Source organism: Thalia democratica, chromosome 1, assembly GCF_965202585.1.
Source record: "Thalia democratica chromosome 1, ktThaDemo2.hap1.1, whole genome shotgun sequence".
NCBI lineage: Eukaryota > Metazoa > Chordata > Thaliacea > Salpida > Salpidae > Thalia > Thalia democratica.
Genome location: NC_139165.1, coordinates 40647419 through 40668100, shown reverse-complemented (window position 1 = coordinate 40668100; position 20682 = coordinate 40647419). Strand labels below are relative to the sequence as shown.

The 20682-nt window shown below is 25.1% G+C and overlaps 2 protein-coding genes across 2 annotated transcripts; both read left to right on the top strand.

Moving 5' to 3' along the window:
* Positions 1–276: 276 nt before the first annotated feature.
* LOC145836001 (kelch repeat and BTB domain-containing protein 8-like) lies at positions 277–1110 on the top strand. The gene has a single exon (XM_082943782.1). It carries the CDS (start codon positions 277–279, stop codon positions 1108–1110), a length of 834 nt encoding a protein of 277 aa, XP_082799908.1.
* An 11123-nt stretch (positions 1111–12233) lies between these two features.
* Positions 12234–12491, top strand: LOC145835991 (selenoprotein W-like). Its single transcript, XM_082943770.1, is given in 1 exon segment — positions 12234–12491. A coding segment is annotated over 1 exon segment (258 nt).
* Positions 12492–20682: the final 8191 nt, after the last annotated feature.

The following is a 20682-nucleotide window of genomic DNA, read 5'->3' as shown; positions in this document are numbered from 1 at the left end:
GAAGTTTATAACGCAGCTGAAAAATGGTTAAGTTACAATATTGAAGAACGCAGCAAATATGCAAAAAGTCTTTTACAAAAAGTACGTCTCACACTGCTATCAAATCAATGTTTAAAAAACTTGTTACTTAATGTGTCAACATTCTCAATTAGTGATGATTGTGCTGAGGTTATTAACAAAATTATAGAGAATAGAAGTATTCAAAACAGTTCTAACCTTCTTCAAGCAAGTAGGTGTTGTAACCAAAATAAATACAGCGTATTAGTGTGTGGGGGTATGGATATTCGGAACAACCGTGTTGCTGTTAACCACGTCCTAAAAATAGATGCAAATGACTTGAAAAAAACCTGTCGCTTGCCTCCAATGCTAAAAACAAGATATAGTGCACATGCAGTTTGTATAAAAGGAGAAGTATATGTTATTGGTGGTTATAAATTTCCTGATTACAATAAACCAATAAAGTTAATTGAAAAATACTCACCAATTACTAACACTTGGTGTAGAGTAACTGATTTGTATGATGATCGTAAGGGATTTTGTGCTTGTTCATTTATGGACAATATATTTCTTATTGGAGCTTCTAGCAGAAGTTCTTCTTTGCAGCTAAATACAAAAAATCTTAAATGGAAGGAAATTTCTACAACGATCCAAAAAAGGTCATTTGCATCTTGTGTAGTGTATGAAGGAAACATAGTAGTTGCTTGTGGTGTTGTAGGTATGTATGCATCAAAGACAGTAGAATCTTACGACGTTGCTAGTGATACTTGGACGTCAATGCCAAGTTTGGTTGAATGGAGGTATCGTCCTGGTTTAGTCGTTGCTGAAAGAAAATTGTTTGTGTTGGGAGGGGCTACAAGCTTAAATGAATGGGACTTCATTGTGAATTGCGAAATTTTTGACAACGTTTGCAATAAGTTTGTAGCGCTTAAATCAGCTAAACACAATGAAGAACTAGCTGTGTCTGCCGGAAACAAAATTCTTGTGTTTGAGGGTCGTGGAAATGATGTGCTTTGCTATAACGTTGAAAAAGATGAATGGTCAAGAGAAATAACTACATGGGAATTATATGACTACTTCAGTTGTGTTCGCGTGAACTTACCTATGTATTAGTGAACATAATGCAAATATTTACTGCTTTGTTTTTGATATGCTTAAATAAATTATTTTCTTGTAAAACTTGTTATGATTCCACTAGCGACATTCAGAATTTACTCAAGACATTTAACATTACTACTACACCAATTTGTTAATATAAAAAAATATTTGTTTGTTAATAAGTTAGAGTATGTATGAAAAAAGATTTCATTTCAAAGTAACTAAAAACTCTTAATAATAACTACTTTTTATCAAATAAAAACTACGCTAGTCCTCCTCGAGCGTTCAACCACATGCGTCCTCCTGTATAATATTATAAGATGACAAAACATAAAAAATCAAAATATTTCATGTAAAACATGTAAACTTTATTGTAAAAGTCGTCTTTAATGCTTTCTATTTTCTTTTAACTTGATGTTGTTGATTTTCAGATACTTTTTAAAAATTCAGATAATTCTTAAATTACCTTAAAATGATTTGTATTTTATAAAAAAAAATCATAAGTTTTTTCTACAGTTTCGGTTTTAATAAATATTTTATTTTTATATTAAAAAAAAAACTTTGAACTAAACTTTAAAACTAAATACTTTATTTTTTTTTTTTCTTAGAACACTGTGCTATGGTGTGATAGGTTTATTTATTAACTGACATTTTTAGAGGAGAAAAAACATAATTTTTGCACATTTATGTGTTTTTAATGCTTTCTTTCGGTATTATGCCGTGCAAAACTTAAGTGTTACTAAAAAATAAACTTCTATCTATAAAACATAACGTTATGCGAACTCTGCATACTGGAGCAAAACATTTAAATAAGTATTTATATACCATTTGCAACTAAATATCAATAGATTATTCATTTTGTTTTTTATACTTTAATACACATAGCTTTCCAAAACCATACGAGTTTCATTCTCAAGTGATAAATTTTAGATAAAGTTTGTAAATTTTTTTTTGTTATGTGAATAGCTTAAAAAAATAATTTTAAATTATGACGTTTGAATAAATTCAAATAGATACAAAAATTAGAGATTTAGAAATTAAAACTTTATGTATGTTTATTAAAAGATTGTTAATAATTTTGTATTTCCATTTAATGCTAGTTCTGATTTAAATTAGGTCGCTCTTCCTCAATTAATATTGATTCCAGGCTGTAGAGTTTGCTTTGTTACATCGTTTTAAAACTTTAAAGTTTTGAACTTCGTCAGAGTTTTGATAGGGTGTGCAATTAAAAAGTCGTTCAAATGTTAAGCTGTTTTTGTTTGTTCCGCAGTGGTCTATAATTCGTCGGAATATTTGCCGTGATGTTTCTCCAATGTAAGAGATGCTCTGATCTGCAGAGCAGATATATTTATTAATAACATTTGCGTCAAATACTTCGGAGCACTTACTTTTGTTGCTGAAATAGTCAGAAACTTTTTTGCTGGTGTAGGCTGGTTTAATATTAATGTTGTGTTTTTGAGATATGGATGATATTCGTTTTTGAAATCTTATTGAACAACTGCCTACGTAAACTGTTGTGAAATAAGAGTAGTTTTCGGTTTCTGTATTCTTTTCATTTTTTGAGTTAATATTTTCATTTTGTTTAAATGTTGAATTGTCGATTTAGTGAGCTTCAAAAAATTTGTTGATTTCGGACTCTATAAGGTTTTTTGGATACTGATTCTTGAGTAACAAGTTTTAAATTTTTGTAAATTCATTCTTAAAAGCCGTACAATTTGAGCAACAGACACAGGTCTAATAATGCAATATACTAGTATTTGTCCTAAATCTTAGAAACTCAGTTTAATAAATTTTTATCTAAACAGAGCGCTTAATATACGCACAAATTGTACCGCTATTAAAGAAGAACTTACAAAAATTAAAAACTTGTTACTCAAGAATCAGTATCCAAAAAACCTTATAGAGACAAAATCAACAAATTTCTTGAAGCTCACAAAATCGACAATTCAACATTTAAACAAAATGAAAACATTAACTCAAAAAATGAAAAGAAAAAAGAAACCGAAAACTACTCTTATTTCACAACAGGTTACGTAGGCAGTTATTAAATAAGATTCCAAAAACGAACAGCATCCATATTTCAAAAACACAACTTTAATATTTAACCGGCCTACACCAGAAAAAAAGTTTCTGACTACTTCAGCAACAAAAGTAAGTGCTCCGAAGTATTTGACTCAAATTTTATTTATAAATATACCTGCTCTGCAGATCAGAGCATCTCTTACATTGGAGAAACATCACGGCAAGTGTTCCGACGAATTACAGACCACTGCGTAACAGATAAAAACAGCGCAATACTTGAACATCTTTTTAATTGCACACCCTGTCAAAACTCTTACATAGTTCAAAACTTTAAAGTTTTAAAACGATGTAAGCAAAGCAAACTCTACAACCTAGAATCAATTATGATTGAGGAAGAGTGACCTAATTTAAATACGCAAGTAGCATTAAATGGAAATACAAAATTATTAACAATCTTTTAATAAACATACATTTAGTTTTAATTTCTAAATCTCTAATTTTTGTATTTTTTTGAATTTATTCATACGTCATAACTTAAAGTTATTTTTTAAGCTATTCACTTAACAATTTTTTTAAAAATTTTATTTAAAATTTATCACTTGAGAATGAAAATTGTATGGTTTTGAAAAGCTTTGTGTAATAAAATATAAAAAACAAAATGAATAATCTATTGTTATCAAGTTGCAAATGGTATATAAATACGTTCAAAAACCTTCCTATAATAGTACTCAATAGAATAAGTGATTTTTTAGTTAAAAATGATCGTCATTTCTCTTTATTTCAAAAATTACGTGAAATCAGTAATCGTTTTTAATTTTTGTGGACTAAAATTAAATACTTTGAATTTTCGGTATATATAATTACTAAATAGTCTACAAATGTAACACCTTGCTTTCTGTTTAATCAAATTATAAAAATTATGCTTTCAGGAATATTTACATTAAATTAGTTATATTTTAAATGATAATAAACTTGGAATTTTAATGATTTTGATGCATTTTACAAAAATTTCAGAGCTGTATTTATACTACTTCTTTCGTTTTATATTAAGTACAAACTTTTTTTTTTTTAAACAACCTTCTATGTAATTAATAATTTAGATAACTTTCAATTTAGAATGTTTGAAAATAATCAAGGTATAATTTTTTAAAGAAAGCTACGTCAAACATAAACAATAAATTTGAGTAAAAATTAGTTTAAATCAGGGTTTCCCAAAGTGGGCGATATCGCCCCCCTGGGGGCGATTTTAGTAAGTCGGGGGGCGATAATTAGTAAGGGGGCGAAAGGGTGGGCGATAACTAGTAAGGGGGCGAAAAGGGGGCGATTTTGAAATTTTGAGCTGTCATAAAACTTTTACTTTTTATTTTGCTATGTTACTAATTTTAGTTTGCTATTAAATATTTGACCCTGAGGTAAAACTTAAACAAAAAAGTTTATTTTGTTTATGTAAAATATAGAGAAAACAATTAAGTACTTATGACCCTTACTTTTAAGTAAATTACATATTTTCATTTACATGTTTTTTTATTTGACAATTACATAGATTATAGACGATTGGAATCCCTCTCACCATTTTATAACCTGACATAAATGTTATTTTGGACCATAAATGGTTTGCAAAATTCTATATTATCTATAATCAACTATCACCTCATGATATTTTCAATTGCTTTTTGAAAAGTCACTAAGTTAGACTAATAAATAAAACTATACAGGTTGCCAATTTACCTAGAAACCTGAAAGAACCAAGAATTTAACAATTTAGGCAAATAAAAAACCTAAAAATCTATAATTTTCAACAATTTCAACATATTAACAATTAAAACTTTTATTTGACACAAACAAGTTATCATATAGATTAAAATATGGATTCCCTCGATGCAGATCTTATTCAAAATATAAACGACTTACAGGAAACCTTCTCAGACTTACAAACTGACCTTGAACTTAAAGCAAATTTTTCCAAAGAACGATATGATAGTTTTTGGACTCAACAGAAAATAAGGCAAAAGTATCCAATCATTTGAGTGGAATTTAGATTGTTGTTTATAGTCTTTCCTTTTACTATGTTGTTGAGAAAGCTTTCAGTTCATTATCAACATCTTGAACAAAAGATCTAATCTAGATATTTGTAAAGGAGGCTTTATTTTTCTGATTAAGAATCAGATTGGAAAAATTTGCAAGCATTCATGAAACTGATCCATCACATTATGTTAGACTTCAGTAGCAGACATTTTTTATAAATTTTTTTTTCTTGAATTTTTAAAATACTTTTTATTAACCTGGTTTGTATTGTATTTAAGTAGTCTTTTTATAATAAAAAAAATACAAAGTTATTTATTCTACAACAGGTTTGCATAATGCCTAATAAATAATAGTTACGGTAGACTTCCTCTTGAGTTCGCACTTTTTACCCAAAAAAAAGTGCAAATTTATATTTTCCTAAATTTAACTAAAATAAAGTCTATTACTAACTAAGTATTAATAAAATAAAAAATACATAATATTTAATATCTTATAAAAAAATTGATAATAAATTTTGAGTTTTCACTTTTTAATTTTGTTCAAAGTGCGATTTCAATCGGAAGTCTACATTATTTATCAAATGGTTAATGTTTTAAATCTGTTAATAGTTTTATTTTGACCTGGTTAATTTTGTATTTATATTTGTCGTTTTACATTACACTAAAGTTTTTATAGCGTAGTGATTAAAGTGTTTGTTTGAAAGAAATTTTTTTGACATCTTTTTGTTATTACTTGTTAAACCTGTATAAATAAAAAAATCTTGATAACCATTAAAGTTTTTACTTCAAATTTTTTTTTGGTTTTAAATAAGTATAGATTTGAAGTCTCTATTTGAAATGACTTCAAATTTTTTATTTAAAAGATTAAAAAATTCAATTTAATTTTCTAACTTGATTTATTATTGTTAAAAAATCTATATATTAAGTAATTTTAAACTATTACTACAACTGTTTTTTGTTTTATCTTAATTTTTATTATATTAGCAATTAGAATTTGTTGTTTATTTTAATAGCTCAACATTAGCTTTTAGTTTTTCACTATTTTCTTCCGGTAAATTATTATAGTCTAATAATTAACGGCTTAAATAAGTTACTTAGTATTAACTTCTAAATGTCCGAAATTTGTTATATGAGAGATTATTATAGCGTCAGATTTCAGTTAAGATTTCAGATGGGTAACGTACGGTTAAGATCCAGTCAAATTTCGACGCGCTAAATAACTTGAAAACTACTCGTGCAAAATAAACAAAATTTAGTTTTTTGATACTTGATATTTTGAAATACACTTTAAGCTTAGTTTTCAGTTCACAATAGTATTTACTATATCACAATAATACTAAATAATTTTATTACACTTTTAATCGAGTTTTTTTAATTTTATTGTATGTTATTATATTAAATTATGCAGCCCGCAATTACATTTTTTAACGAGTTGAAACTAGAAAAATATTTATTAGTAAATATGAATTTCTGACTACAAACGTTGTCCACCACTACCCTAAAAGTTTAATTAGTTTCAAAACAATTCATATTTAAACAGGATCGATTACAGATTACACAAGGCTTTTTTAAAATTAAGTATTTTTATACACTTTACTGGGCCTATAAGAAAACAACTGTAACTTATTTTCTCACGCCCTGTAAACTACTTTGAACACAGCCCAAAAGTGCGTGCATAAGAAATACCAGACTAAGTTACATTTCGAACACAATTTTTTTGGCTCAAAAGTTTGTACTCAAGAGAAAAACTACTTTGTAAAATCGTGGGGGGGCGATTATTTTTCAAGTTTCTGAAAAGGGGGCAATTTAGTAAATAAGTTTGGGAAACCCTGGTTTAAATGGTAAAGCTTTTTTTATCTTTATCGAGCTCTAAGCGTAAACAGTCAAAATATCATTTTGAATAAAAATTTTTTTTAATTAACTTTGACTTTATAATTAATTTTTTACGCAAAAACAAGATACAGGTTACCATAAAATCAAAAATTTTTAATTGACTATCATATATTCAAAACATAGATAAATATTTATATATAGTATCGTCGTTTTACCCCTCAAGATTTATTGTAATTACTATCTCGTAAAAGTTTTAAAAAAAATGTTTAGAAAACGGTTTTTACACATATAAAAGGTTTTCTAGTTCCTTAAATAAAGTAGCACTACTGTGACTCGACTATTAAGACTAAAAATACAAAACTTAAGTTATACTAAGTGTTCTACAACAAATCAGCTTAACAATTTCCCTTTTTTTTTTTTGGTTATACTCAAAAAAATTATAATCTGAACTGCACAATATCATTCAGAACATGCTGTACTTTTACTTTAAAGGCCGCAAGCGCAAAAAAAAATTCTGCTATCCGCGATTTAATTTCAGATAGAAAAGTACTTTTGGCAGCAATATGTAAAATAAAATTTAATTTGCTTTCTTTATCATGTTTTGGTTTAAAACAGTACATACAGTGCTACAATTATTTAAAAAACTTCGGTTTGCAGAAAACTTTTTCTATCTACGGATCGCGAGCAATTTTTTTATAAAAGTTGGTCCTTTTCTTATTAAATGACACCGACCCCTTTTACAAAGATGAAAAAAGTCATCTTTTTATTTCTAATTCTTAAAAAAAAAAACTGCATATTGCGGTAAGCAGGTCAAATGCTGCCCGTTAAGCAAAAATCGGCGGTCAAAGAAATACTTTTTAGCTAAAAACATATTTATTCAAATAACAAAACAACAGTTATTAAGGTAAAAGATTACAGAATTGCTAGTTCTTTAACATTTACTTATTTTGTCATATATTTTTTTAAAAGCAGTTATTTTTAAATTGAACGGTGTAGTTGTTTTAATCAATTGCGGCCTGGAGAATAATTTTTATATAAAAGCTTGCCCTTTTTTATAGAAGGCTGCCGAACCCTGGTATAAGTGTAAGTAAACAAAAAATTGCGCAAAAAAAACAAAGACTAGCTAAATTTATTTAAAAAAGTAATAAATTTTTGTTTTATGACGTTAGCGTAAGACAGTTATGGTAAGTTACTTTTTGTTATTGTAAGCTGCTATGTTTAAAACATAATTATTTGTTGATGGTTAAATATTGGAAAATAACTTCAAAAAATCAAAAAGTCAGGAACTTTTATTTCAAGCCCATAGGATAACACGTAGTAAGTGTTTCTAGTTTTGTCTTATGCTTTTTAATAATTTATAGCAGTTTAAATGTTTCTTTTCTATTTGTATAAATTATTTACTTTTAGTATTTGTTTTGAAATAAAAAGTATTTAGAGCCATAAAACTACAAAAGAAGGGAACATTTATAAAAATTTAATCAATACTTTGTGTTGTTCTTAGTGTTCTGGATTTAAGATTTTGAACAAAATTTTGGATTTTTAACCAAAAGTACATTATATAAAAAATGATAAAAGGATTTTAAAAAGTAAAATATGTTTGTCTTGCTTAACAATTAAAATACTTACAAATAACGTTAATAAAAAACCTGATATACAAAAATATAAAGGTTTAGACCCGACAAAACATTTAAGTTTGTTTTCTTGAAAACTATTTAAGTTGTGAAGCAAGTTTTGGACTCCCAAACGTTTTGTTTTTATAAAAGCTATAATTTTACAACCGATTGGATTAAGTAGAAAATATGAAAATTAAATTAAATAAGTGGTTGTTTATTTGAATGTACTAGAAAAATGATAAAAAAATTACTACCAACGAAAATTGTTAAAATAATTTGGATAACACTAAAATAAATATTCTGTGCAAATATTGATAGTACTTGGAGGTCTATCTTTTGACAAATATGTAAAATGTGTTTATAAAAAGAATGTAGTAAAATAATGGACTAAAATGTTATTATAATGTTTGAAAAAAATGTAACTGATAAAGCTGATTATTAATTTAAGAAATAAAAACGTAAATGATTAAAAATTAATAAAGAATTAAAACTGTCGTAAAGCTAACAAACGGATAATATACATTACGAAAATTCATTAAAAAAATGAATAAAGTTTTTGAGTAAATTGGAAAAAAGTATTAGTTCTTTTAAATACTAACTATAAATTATTTTTCTAAATAACTTTTGAATAAATAACAAAAATTAATCAGTTTTATTTGTACTCACATTATATTTTAGAAATGTCTTCAAAACATCTTAACTTAATGATTATTTATTTAGTTTTTTCATCAAAAGCTTACCAAACTTAAAATTATTGTGCAAAAAACAGACTACATTGTGTTATAGGCTACAACTGTAAACGTAATGTGTACTTTAATAAAATAAAAATATTTATCTACATTTTATTTATACTTATAAGCCATTTTGCTTTACTGAAAATTTATATATAAATTTTTGAATATAGTTCAAATATGTTGTATAATACCATTATTCTAAGTATTTTTATGTCACCATAGAAAAAACTTAAAATTTTCATATATGAAAAATTGACTAATAGCATTTAATAAAATTTATATAGCCATTTAGCTTTTTTCCCTTAAGTTTTAGTTTTTGAAAAATGGTGTTTTAAATTTTTTTAAGAATTTCTATAATAAGAATTTGAAGTGTCAGAATCTAAATTGTCATGAAATCAATTTTTGTGTATAATTTTATATATTGTATATATTACTAATTAAAATATATGTGTTTTTATCACTACTATAGGGTGATAGTTGTAATTCCGCACTACTGTGATGTGGTAGCTCATCAATACTGTGATGTGATAGTTGTAACTTCTCACTACTGTGATGTGATAGTTGTAACTTTTCACTACTGTGACGTGATAGTTGTAGCTCATCAATACTGTGATGTGATAGTTGTAACTTCTCACTACTGTGATGTACTAGTTGTATTATTTCAATACTGTGATGTAATAATTGTAACTTCTCACTACTGTGATGTGATAGTTGTATTTTTTCATTACTGTAATGTGTTATTTCTAATTCATCAATACTGTGATGTGATAGTTGTAGCTGAACAATACTGTGATGTGATAAAAATTTCATTGGCTATTTCTCACAAATTACTTTGATCTTTAACAAATGTAAACAGCAACTGGGTAGATTACAACAATTTTAAATAATATCTAGTTAAAAAAATTTTAAGACTAACTTTTAAAAAATATTATTTTTTTTGTATGACTTTAAATTTTTTATCACTTCTGTTTATCAATAAAGATTAAAACATAATAGTTTTAAATTTGTTGAAGTACTTTTTTATTAGAAAGAGCTAGTTGTAACAAACTTTATTATTCAATCATAATGATATACTTTAAAATCATGATAAATACTGTTTTTATGTTGTTATAGAAAAATTTTACTGTTTTTATAGAAATAAAAACCAAAAAGTATTATGTATAGTTCTTAAAAGTGAATATTTTATTTTCATAAATTTGAAATCATCAGTACCATTTAAGCGGTAGATAGTATTTCAAGACCCTCGAATTAAAATTAAATTAAGTTTTTGATGTGATGTAAACTTCTTATAAAGTTCTTATAATATTCATTGATAATGATAAATTTTGAAACCATGATAATGTAGTTAAAGAAAACAAATTGGAAAGCATTATAAAAAGTTCTAAAAAGTGAATAATTTATTTTCATAAATTTGAAATTAGCACTACGATTTTAGCGGTAGATAGTTTTATAGACTATTGAATAAACATTTAGTTAAGTTTTTGATATGATATAAATTTGTTTTTAAGTGGTAAATTGTGCACATTACTACTCCTTGTATAATAAAAAAAATAATTCTTAATTGTATGTTATACTATAGAAGACTTTGAAAGTACATAGATATTTTTGTTTATAAATTACCTAATATAATGAGTTTATTTTCAGAGTGCATTAATATTTATTGCTTGACTTTCTAGTTAGTACTCTAATTTCCATACTAAACTGTATTATATTTATATGAAATAAGAGTAGATGTCACTAATTGCAGTAGTGATGTAATTTAAACAGTAAAACCTACTGATTTTATACATATTTTTTCTATAAATTATCACTTCTTAGTAATAATTTTTAATAAGTTTGTTAATATGAGGTTTAGCTAAATAATGGGTTAAATATAAAATAGAAACTTAATGCACGCTTTTGTGCTAGTAGGATATTACTTTAGTTTACTTATTCAGACATAAATCAAGTTTGTGATTTCACAACTAATGATTAGACATGTTAAAGATCAGAGTCTTCAGTTTATTTTTTACATAATTTGTTTTTTGCTATATTAATTCTATTATAATTTACATAATAGTGTTGGCTAAATAGTATCCTAATACAGCCGTGCATCTGTACCAATATAAGATGAACAATGTAAACTAAGTTTAAATTCTATTTACCAAACCACCAAAACTCCTAGTGTAAACATTAATGTTTGCACAACTATAAGACAACTCATTTACTTTATCCACATTGTTTTTCATTACTAACATTCAACTCAGGGCATTTATATATACTTTTCAGATTTCCTTTTTAATAAAAAAAATGTTGGAAACATAAAATATGTTTATAATTTTTATTAAACTTAATTAAGCTTAGCTAAGGTAAGACTTTCCAGCTTTTTGCAAAGTTTTTTTTTGCAGAATACTTTTTTCTATTGAACTAATTTTTTGTTATATTTAGGGTTGCCAAAAAATAACTTTGACAAGTAAGGTAAAATTTAGCTGAAAAAACCTGGATTTTGAGAAACTTTGAAAAAAACCTGGGTTTTGAACAAAATCAGTAAAAAACATGGAATTTTGAAGAGTTTTCATATGTGAAGAAATGAAAATTTGATTAGATTTCAAAATCTATCATATAGGTTGATACAAAGTTGTCAAAAAATAATTTGTAAAAAAAATTATTTAATTTAAGTAGCTTTAAAGTATTTTTTAATGTTTTAATACTATTTTAGACATTTTTTTTACCTGGATTTATATTTTAACTAAAAATGAAGTTAAAAACTTGTTGTCAAAAAAGCCTAAAAAAAATTAAAAAAACTTAAATGAAAAAAAAAAAAATTGTATAAGTTGTGACCGTTTTGACCCATCTAAGATAAGGTACTTGGTCTACAATTTTCCAACTTTATTTATTTCCACAATTTCGTATTACATATAAAACATAACAAAATGCCCGTAAAGGTCCACGTGTTGTACTGCGGCGGGTGAGGGTACGCGCCCAAGGCTTCGGGTCTTGGGCAGCAACTCAAGCAGGAGTTCGGGGACGACGTCAGCTTTGAGATGGCGGCCACCCCCGAGACCACCGGCAAGTTCGAGGTCACCGTCAAGGGCGAACTGGTGCATTCCAAGGACGGTGGGGACGGTTTCGTGAATAGCGAGAGGAGGCTTTAGAAAATATTTGACGCCATCGACAAGGTGATGGATTAGAAATTGTTCTGAAACTAACAATTGCATTTTGGCTCGTTTTTGTTGTAATAGTATTTTTTATGATGATTCTTTTTTTTTATTAGTGTTTAAACATTGAAAAAAATATTTTATAATAAAGAGTTATAGAAGTAATAATTTCGATGAACTATTAACTTTTTTTTTTTGAGATATTTGTTTATATTAATATATGTTTAAGTTTTATATGGTGAGTATTATTAAAGTTTAATTTTCTTGTTGATAAAAAATTGAAAAGTACAGAATATTTACATTAAATTAATTTAAAGTCTTTTTTTACTTCTTTTACTAAATATTGTTAGAAATTTAATTAAAACACACTAATTTTTTTATCCAAATTAAGTTTAAATTTTGTAAAATCGAAGATTCATAAATGTTTTACAGTTTTTTAAAGCCTATTTCTTGCTTTATAGTGTCTAATATGAATATTTTAGAAAAAAAACTTACACATTTTTATTATTGTGCATTTATTTTTATATTTGATGAATTGCTTAAATTGCTCTTAAGACCTCTTGTTAGGTGTCTAGTTTTAAATTTAGTGTGTTTCAAGATTTTGTAATACAAAAATTCAGATTTAATGAGTAAGAATGTTTGATTAAAAAAATTGATATATCACATCGGCTGTTATAGTAAAAACAACTTGATTCTTTTGAGCATTATTTTAAAAGTTAAATTCGCAACTTATGATGTGTAAAACTAAAATTTTTCTTGTTTTACATTGAACTCTCAAATGCTTTAATTTTTCATTTTAATATTGTTCGATTGAACTTAAAACTTATATGTTTATTGCAGTTTGATAATTTTCTTTTAATAAATACAATGTTAAACCGTAGTAAATTTGGTATGTTTTACACTAAAATTTTAAGATTTTGTAAATTAACTTCAAAATAATTTCTAGTTTTAATCTGAAAACCTAGTGTATGTCGTAAAAGTAAAATTTGTTTATATTAAAGTAGACAATTAGTTGTTAAATTTTAGTAATTGTATTCTATACAGGTTTTAATAGATAAACTTATATTTTAATTTATTTAATTAAGTCATACAGCTTGAAGTTAAAAAGAAAATAATCTTAATTTTAAAACTAACTTAATTCTGATAAAATTAAGTATTATTTTAAAATTAGTGATAATTAATGAAAGTTCAACTACATAATATATAATTTAAGCCAGTTTTTTAACATATCTAATACTTGAAATAATGCTCAAACAGTTTATATTTATTTTAATGGTAAATTTACTTTACAGCATTATGTAAATATCACTGAGTTTAAAACTTTATTTTCTTAATAGTATATACCACGATTTTAGTAAGTTTTAAAAAAGCCAATATACTAAAAGTTATTAAATATAAATACTTGCAACTAAATATAATTACTCTATTTAAAAATTTTCTTGCCTTCTTAGTTTTTAAATCGTAAGGATTAATTTAAAATGTTGTAGCTAATACAATCCAAAAACGTTTGAGCTTAATTAAGTTTGTATTTTAAGCCAAGTGTTCTGGAGCTTCTTTAAAGAACATGTATTAATATATCATTGATTTTAATATGTTTCTTTTTGCAGTTTAGTTTGCACACATTTTGCCAGCTTATTTAAAGAAATTGGCTAGGACAAAAATAACTATAAACATTAGTATATAGATTTATATTCAAAATAAGTTGTAGCAAATCAACATACATTTAACAGAACTTACTTAACTTTAAGATTGGAAAATAACGAAAAAACTAGGCAGAGAGTATGTTTGTATGTAGGGTGGTTATTTTTATTACTACTTTTAAGTTTCTGGCTGGAAAAATAAGACTGCAGTTTATTTTTGTAACATCACTGCATCAAATTAAAAGAAAAATATCTTTTATTTATTACTAACTTATTTTAGTATGATAGACATGGTATGAGACCGTAAAAGCTAAATACTCATAAGGTAAAGATGCTCCTCAATTTTTATTATCTTCAAGATGAAGATAGAAGCTTATGTCAAGTGAATAAAAAACTATTTTTACAAAGTTATATTAACTAAAAAATCATGTTTTAATTAGTTTTTTAAACCTTAGTTATTATGTTAAATATAGAAAGTACTTAAAAAAGTCTTAAATCATGGATAACATTGCATTCGAAAGTTTAGAAAATGTAGCATTCTAAGATGGAAAAAAAAAACAGTAGGATTAATTTTAAAATAAAAGATTAAAGATTGTATGAAAAGTATTAACAAAACTAACTTATATCAAAAATTGTTCACAAAGATTGAAAAAGTAGCTTGTTGTTGATTAAAATCAATATTCTAAAATAACTAACCTTTTTAAGAAATTTAGTTTCATAATTTATCCATAGATAACTTTGATTGCTTTATCTTGTACTTTATAAATAATTTTGATACAGTACTTATTACTTTATCCGGACTTCAAATATCCAGACAGTTTTAGTCAAAAGAAAGTACATAGATTTTCAATATTAAACACAGACGTTTTTGTTTGTTTCAAATATTTAAGCTTTCATACTTTAAGAAATTTTTAAGTAATATTATAAATTGTTTAATTAGTTCATTATTGTCAAGTAATAAAACTACTAAAGCCTTCATTTAAACTTTACCCAAAACAATGTTATTAAAATATTACTTAAAGTTTATTATCTAAACTACGCAGATGACAAAAAAATAGCAAATCGAACACACTTTACAGAATTCGTTAAATAAAATTTCTAGTTGGCTAAATGAAAGACAATTAAACTTAAACTCTAGTAAATTTTATATTCTTAATATTCAAAAAAAAAAAAAACGTTACTACCTCTACTTTTGACTTTAAAATAAACAATACAAACTTATCTTCAACTACAGTGTTTAAAGATCTCGGAATTTTGTTGCTGAAAATTAAAAATGAAACCACTACATTAATCATCTATACCGAAGAGCATCAACTACATATTTTTAAGTTTTAAAAAGCCTTAAGTCTACGGATATCAATATCCCTAAAAAGTTCTTTCTCATACACATTCGTCCTAAGTTTGAATATAACACATCAATCTAGTCTCCATAGTTAAAAAAAAGATATTAATGATATAGAATCTGTTCAAAGAAAATATACAAGATTTGTCATAAACTGCTGCAATATTTCTTTTTGTCTTACCTTGGTAGACTAACAAAACTTAACAAATCTCTAGAATACAGGAGACTTGAATTTGATCTCAGCATTTTTTTAAACTACTTAACGGTGAAACTACAATTAAAATACAATCAGTTTTTAAATGTAATAAAACTAATTACTTCCTCAGAGGAAATAGAAAAAAGTTTACATGCAAACATCCTTTCCATAATAAGGCTTGACATAACTTTTTTTTTATCGGTCAATTGAAATATGAATCAAACTTTCAAATAAGTTAGTATCTTACAAAAACGTTGAAGAATTTCAATTAAAGTTAGAAAAGTTCAATTTAAATGAAATGTTTGTTAGTAAAACTAATAAGTAATTTTTATCAACCGTTAATTAAATTTTTGGATTTAGCTTAGTCGATAGTTTAATTTTTAAAGCAGCACTTTTCCTCTATCAATTATTAATGTAAAGTCTTCTAAATATCTTAAATGATTATTTATCTAGCCATTCAATTTTTATATTAATTAGGTTTTTTTTTTATTGTTAGTTAATGCATTTAAATGTTACATGATTGATCGTTCTGCATCAGAGCGTAAATAAGTATAAGTTTGTGGTTAAAAAAAAATTGCTTTTTATGTTAATATGTAAATTTATGCATATAATATATTAAAATATGTTATCATATTCGTTTTGAACAATGACATTTTTGTAATACTTTTATTTTTGATTTGGTTAGTTATGTCTTTTTCTGTTTAAGTGCCCTAGGATTTGATGCCTAGGTCCATCATATGGACCAAAACCTTGAAATAACAATAAACTTTCAAAATTTTCTTGATAGTAGATTAAGTTCAAAGTTTTTGTTTTTGAAAATGAATGTATCAGTTCTTTATGTTCGAATTTTAATTCAAATTATATAATAAACATACCCAATTCAATTAATTTTCTGTTTAAAATTTATTGCAGGACATTATTTTTTGTTTTTAAGTTATATAAGTTTGACACGTTCAACATACTAGGTTTTAGAAATGGAAAAGAAACCAAAAAAAAAAAAAAACGATTTGCAATAACCAGCAAACATAAACTATAATTTTGTAGTATGGTGATAACAAAAGTATTCTATAGTGAAGCAGTTTAGTAAAGACAGATCGACTTTGTACGATATTTTGAAAAGTGGAGAAAAGTTTTAAGCAGATCAATGATTTTTAATTATTTTTTATGCATTGCACATTATACATCAGTTTTATTGTTTTATAAAAAAAAAATTGTACTTATCCAGAAAAATGCTTATCAGAACATGTTTACAGAAAAATCATGCCCAACATGTCCGGATAAGTGAATAAGTGTACTTCATAAATTTGTCTTTTAAAAATTTATTTTGAATACTGCATCAAATTAAAAATTAACTCTAAGTCTCATTCGTATGGTAGTCTGATATATTTTCAGTAGTGAAAGCAAGATAAGAAAAAATATAGAATAAACGTTTTTAAGTTTGTTATAAAAATAATTGTTAACTTAAATGTAAGCACAAAACAACTTGATTTATTTTGACTATTTAATCAATAGATAGTTGAAAAAAAAAACTTTTAGTTAAATAGTACAACAACTAACTAGTCATTTTTAAAACTTTCATTCGTTTTGTTTATGTAAATTTTAATTTGCTTAAATACGCTTATGGATAGTTTTTACCATTTTTCTAGGTTTTAACCTTTTTCGTTTATATCTTTAATTCTCTTGTATTTATAAGTTCTATCTTTTTGAAGAACAATAATAAATTATTTATTCAATAACTTTACTAAATTTGGTTTTTATAAAGACATTACAAGTATTAGTAAAAATAAAGATCTCCATATACGATCCATATTTACACGTAATATATACTTTATCCAGATTAGTTTAACAAACTTCGTTTGTAGATTTTTTTTTACTGTCTCGCTAGAACAAAATAAAACATTAATTTTTTTGTTTAATTATTTCCTTTAATAACCAGTCCGTTCTAAATTCCAGCATTTAAAACAATTAAAGCTTTGATAGCCCAATACTATGCTTTAGATAATTTTAAAGAAACGAAATGTTGACAACTAAGTAAATCGGATTTTAAATAACTTTTGTTTGCAGGTATTTAAAGTTTTAGAAAAAGCAACACACTAAATTTTTTTATTGTATAATTTCTATTTAGTGAAAAAATTCTTAAAATTCTTAGCAAAGTATCGTTTTAACTTTTAGAAATATTTCAATCCTTTATTATTTTAATAAATCAGATTATTTTTACTTTCGCCTAAGTACTTTTAGTTTTGAGTGAAAACTTGCTTCAAAATAAGAGTTTACATTAATTAAGAATACAAACAGTATTAATTCAATTTTGCGACAGTTAAATGATAATTGTGTTTAATTTGTTTAGCTATAATTATGAAAAGCATATTTTACTTAGATTATCATGAAAAACCTAAAAAAACTTAACACAACTTAATGTAATATTCACAAATATAATTTTAAGTTAGGTGATAATTTATATATTAATGTAATTGAATAACAATTACTTAAAAAAATATTTAGCATAAATATTTCTACCTAGAGGTACAAACAATCTATAAACTCTTATTTGAAAATGTTATGTTATTAAATTGATTTAAATACAATTCTAGTTGATTAACATATTTTAACATTTAAAAAGTGATGATCTCAAGAACACCTAGAATAAAAGTTTGTATTGTTCCTAAAAATCTGTTTGATAAGTTATTGATAAGTTGTTTGTTACATAATTGATTATAAGTTTTGAACTTATATGTTTAAATTTATAACTTATTTAAAATTTTTTGTAACTTCAAGCCTATTGGATTTATTTTAAAAATTACTTAAAACTAATTCACTTTTTAGAAAAAACATTTTAAATATTCATGTATAGGACAAAGCTCAAAACATGCTATCAAATATTAAAAAGTTTTAAAACTAATGCTGCTTCATTTCTGACAAAACTATTTAAAACATACGTTCGCCCTAAACTTGAGTTTAGTACCCAAATTTGGTCACCCCATTTAAAAAAGGATATTAACAAAATTGAATCTGTGCAAAGGAGTTTTACCTGTCATATTTGTAGTCGTTGCAACATATCTTACACATCATATAATGATAGAATGATTAAATTTGGTTTGAAATCACTGGAATATAGAAGATGGGAATTAGATTTATTAACTCTTTACAAAATTATTAATGGCAAATATAAAAATTTTTTTAACTAGTTTTTCAATTTTTCTCAAAATAAATATCAACTAAGAGGAAATAATTTTAAAATAAAATGTAAACATGATTTTCAAAACAGTCAGTGGCAAGGAGCATTTTTTCACAGAGCAAAAGCTATGTGGAACAGACTACCTCAGGATATAGTATCTTGTGAGAGGGTAGAACGATTTCGTTTAAAGCTAAAAAGATTTGATTTAAATACAATAAATACCAGTAAAATTCACTAATTTTCCACTATAAACAAAAGAAAAAATATTCGTTTCCCTACGCCTCCCCCCTACAAACTAACAGTTTACTTATTTATTTTGTAATTATGAATGTTGTTTTATAAGCGATGATTTTAGACAAACTTCTTTATTGTGTGTACTAAGTAATATATGAGTTTAAATTTTTTGAATTTTTTGAATTTACTTTTTAATTTAGTTCATTTGTATATCATATTGTTTTTAACTTTGTTTTTTCATTTAAATTGTGTTTATATATATGTATATAATTTATCTTAAAGTTTTGAATATAAGTTTATTTTCTTTTTCTCATTTTGTGTGTCCTGTTTAAGTGGCTCAGGTTTTCATGCCTGAGTCCAACATTGCACAATAAACAATATAATAATAAAAAAGCTGGTTAATTTAGTGTTGTTTACACTATTATTAACAAAGACTGTAAATTGATTATAAAATAGTTTCTAGTTTTAACCTTAAAACCTAGTGTATGTTCACAAGTAGAACTTTTTATATTGAAGTTGCTAATTAGTTGTTTAATTTAAATAATTGTAATAGAATTTATACAAAAAAAAATCTTTCATTTAATTAGTTTGTAAAGTTTAAAGCTATACAAAAATGACCCTAGTTTAAAAATTAAAATTATTCAAATAAAATTAACTTATAATATAAGTTTAGTTGTACTTTAAGATAGTTAAATTACAATTTGTTTAATTTGAGTCGGTTTTCTAACAGATCTATAACCTGAAGTAATTCTAAAACAGTCTATATTTATTTTAATGGTAAACTTTTTTTTACAGCATGGTACAAATACCACTGAAAATAACATATTTTCACAATAGTATATACCACGTTTTTAATTAATTTTTTAAAAGCCTACGTACTAAGTTCTAATGAATAAATAATACTAAGTAATTGATATAATTTTATGCAAACAAATACAATAACTATTTTTAAAACTTTTTTTGCCGAAAAAGGTATTAAATCGTTATGATTAATTTAAAATGTTGTAGCTAATATGGTCTGAAAATTATGAACTTGATAAAATTTGTCATTAAGACAAGTGTTCTGGAATTTCCAACGAAGATTATGTATTAAAATGTCACTAAATTATTTTTTTTGGATCAATAGATTTATTTTTGCAGTAAGTGTGCACATATTTTTCCAGCTTACTTATAAAAATTTAATAAGTCAACAATAACAAATAACATTAGTTTAGAAATTGCACTTAAAATAAGTTGTAGTCAATTAACATAAATTGTGAACTTACTCGCCTTTAAAATATGAAATTACTGAAAAACTAGGCAGAGAGTAAGTTTTTTGTAGGTAGGGTGCTTATTTTTCCAGCTACTTTTCAATTTTTCGCGGGTAAAGTAAGGCTGCAATTTGTTTTTATAACACCAATACATAAAATTAAAAAAAAATTTGTATTGTAATTTTTTAGTATAATAGAAATGGTATGAGAACGTAAAAGCTAAATAATCATAAAGTAGAGATGCTCTTAAATTAAGAATGTGTATGCAAAAACGTTACATAGTCTAACTAAAAACTATATGTTTATTAAAAACAATCCCACAAACCAATAGAAAACTACCGCTATATATTTTACAACAAATTAGTTAGTTTTCTTTAATTATCTTTG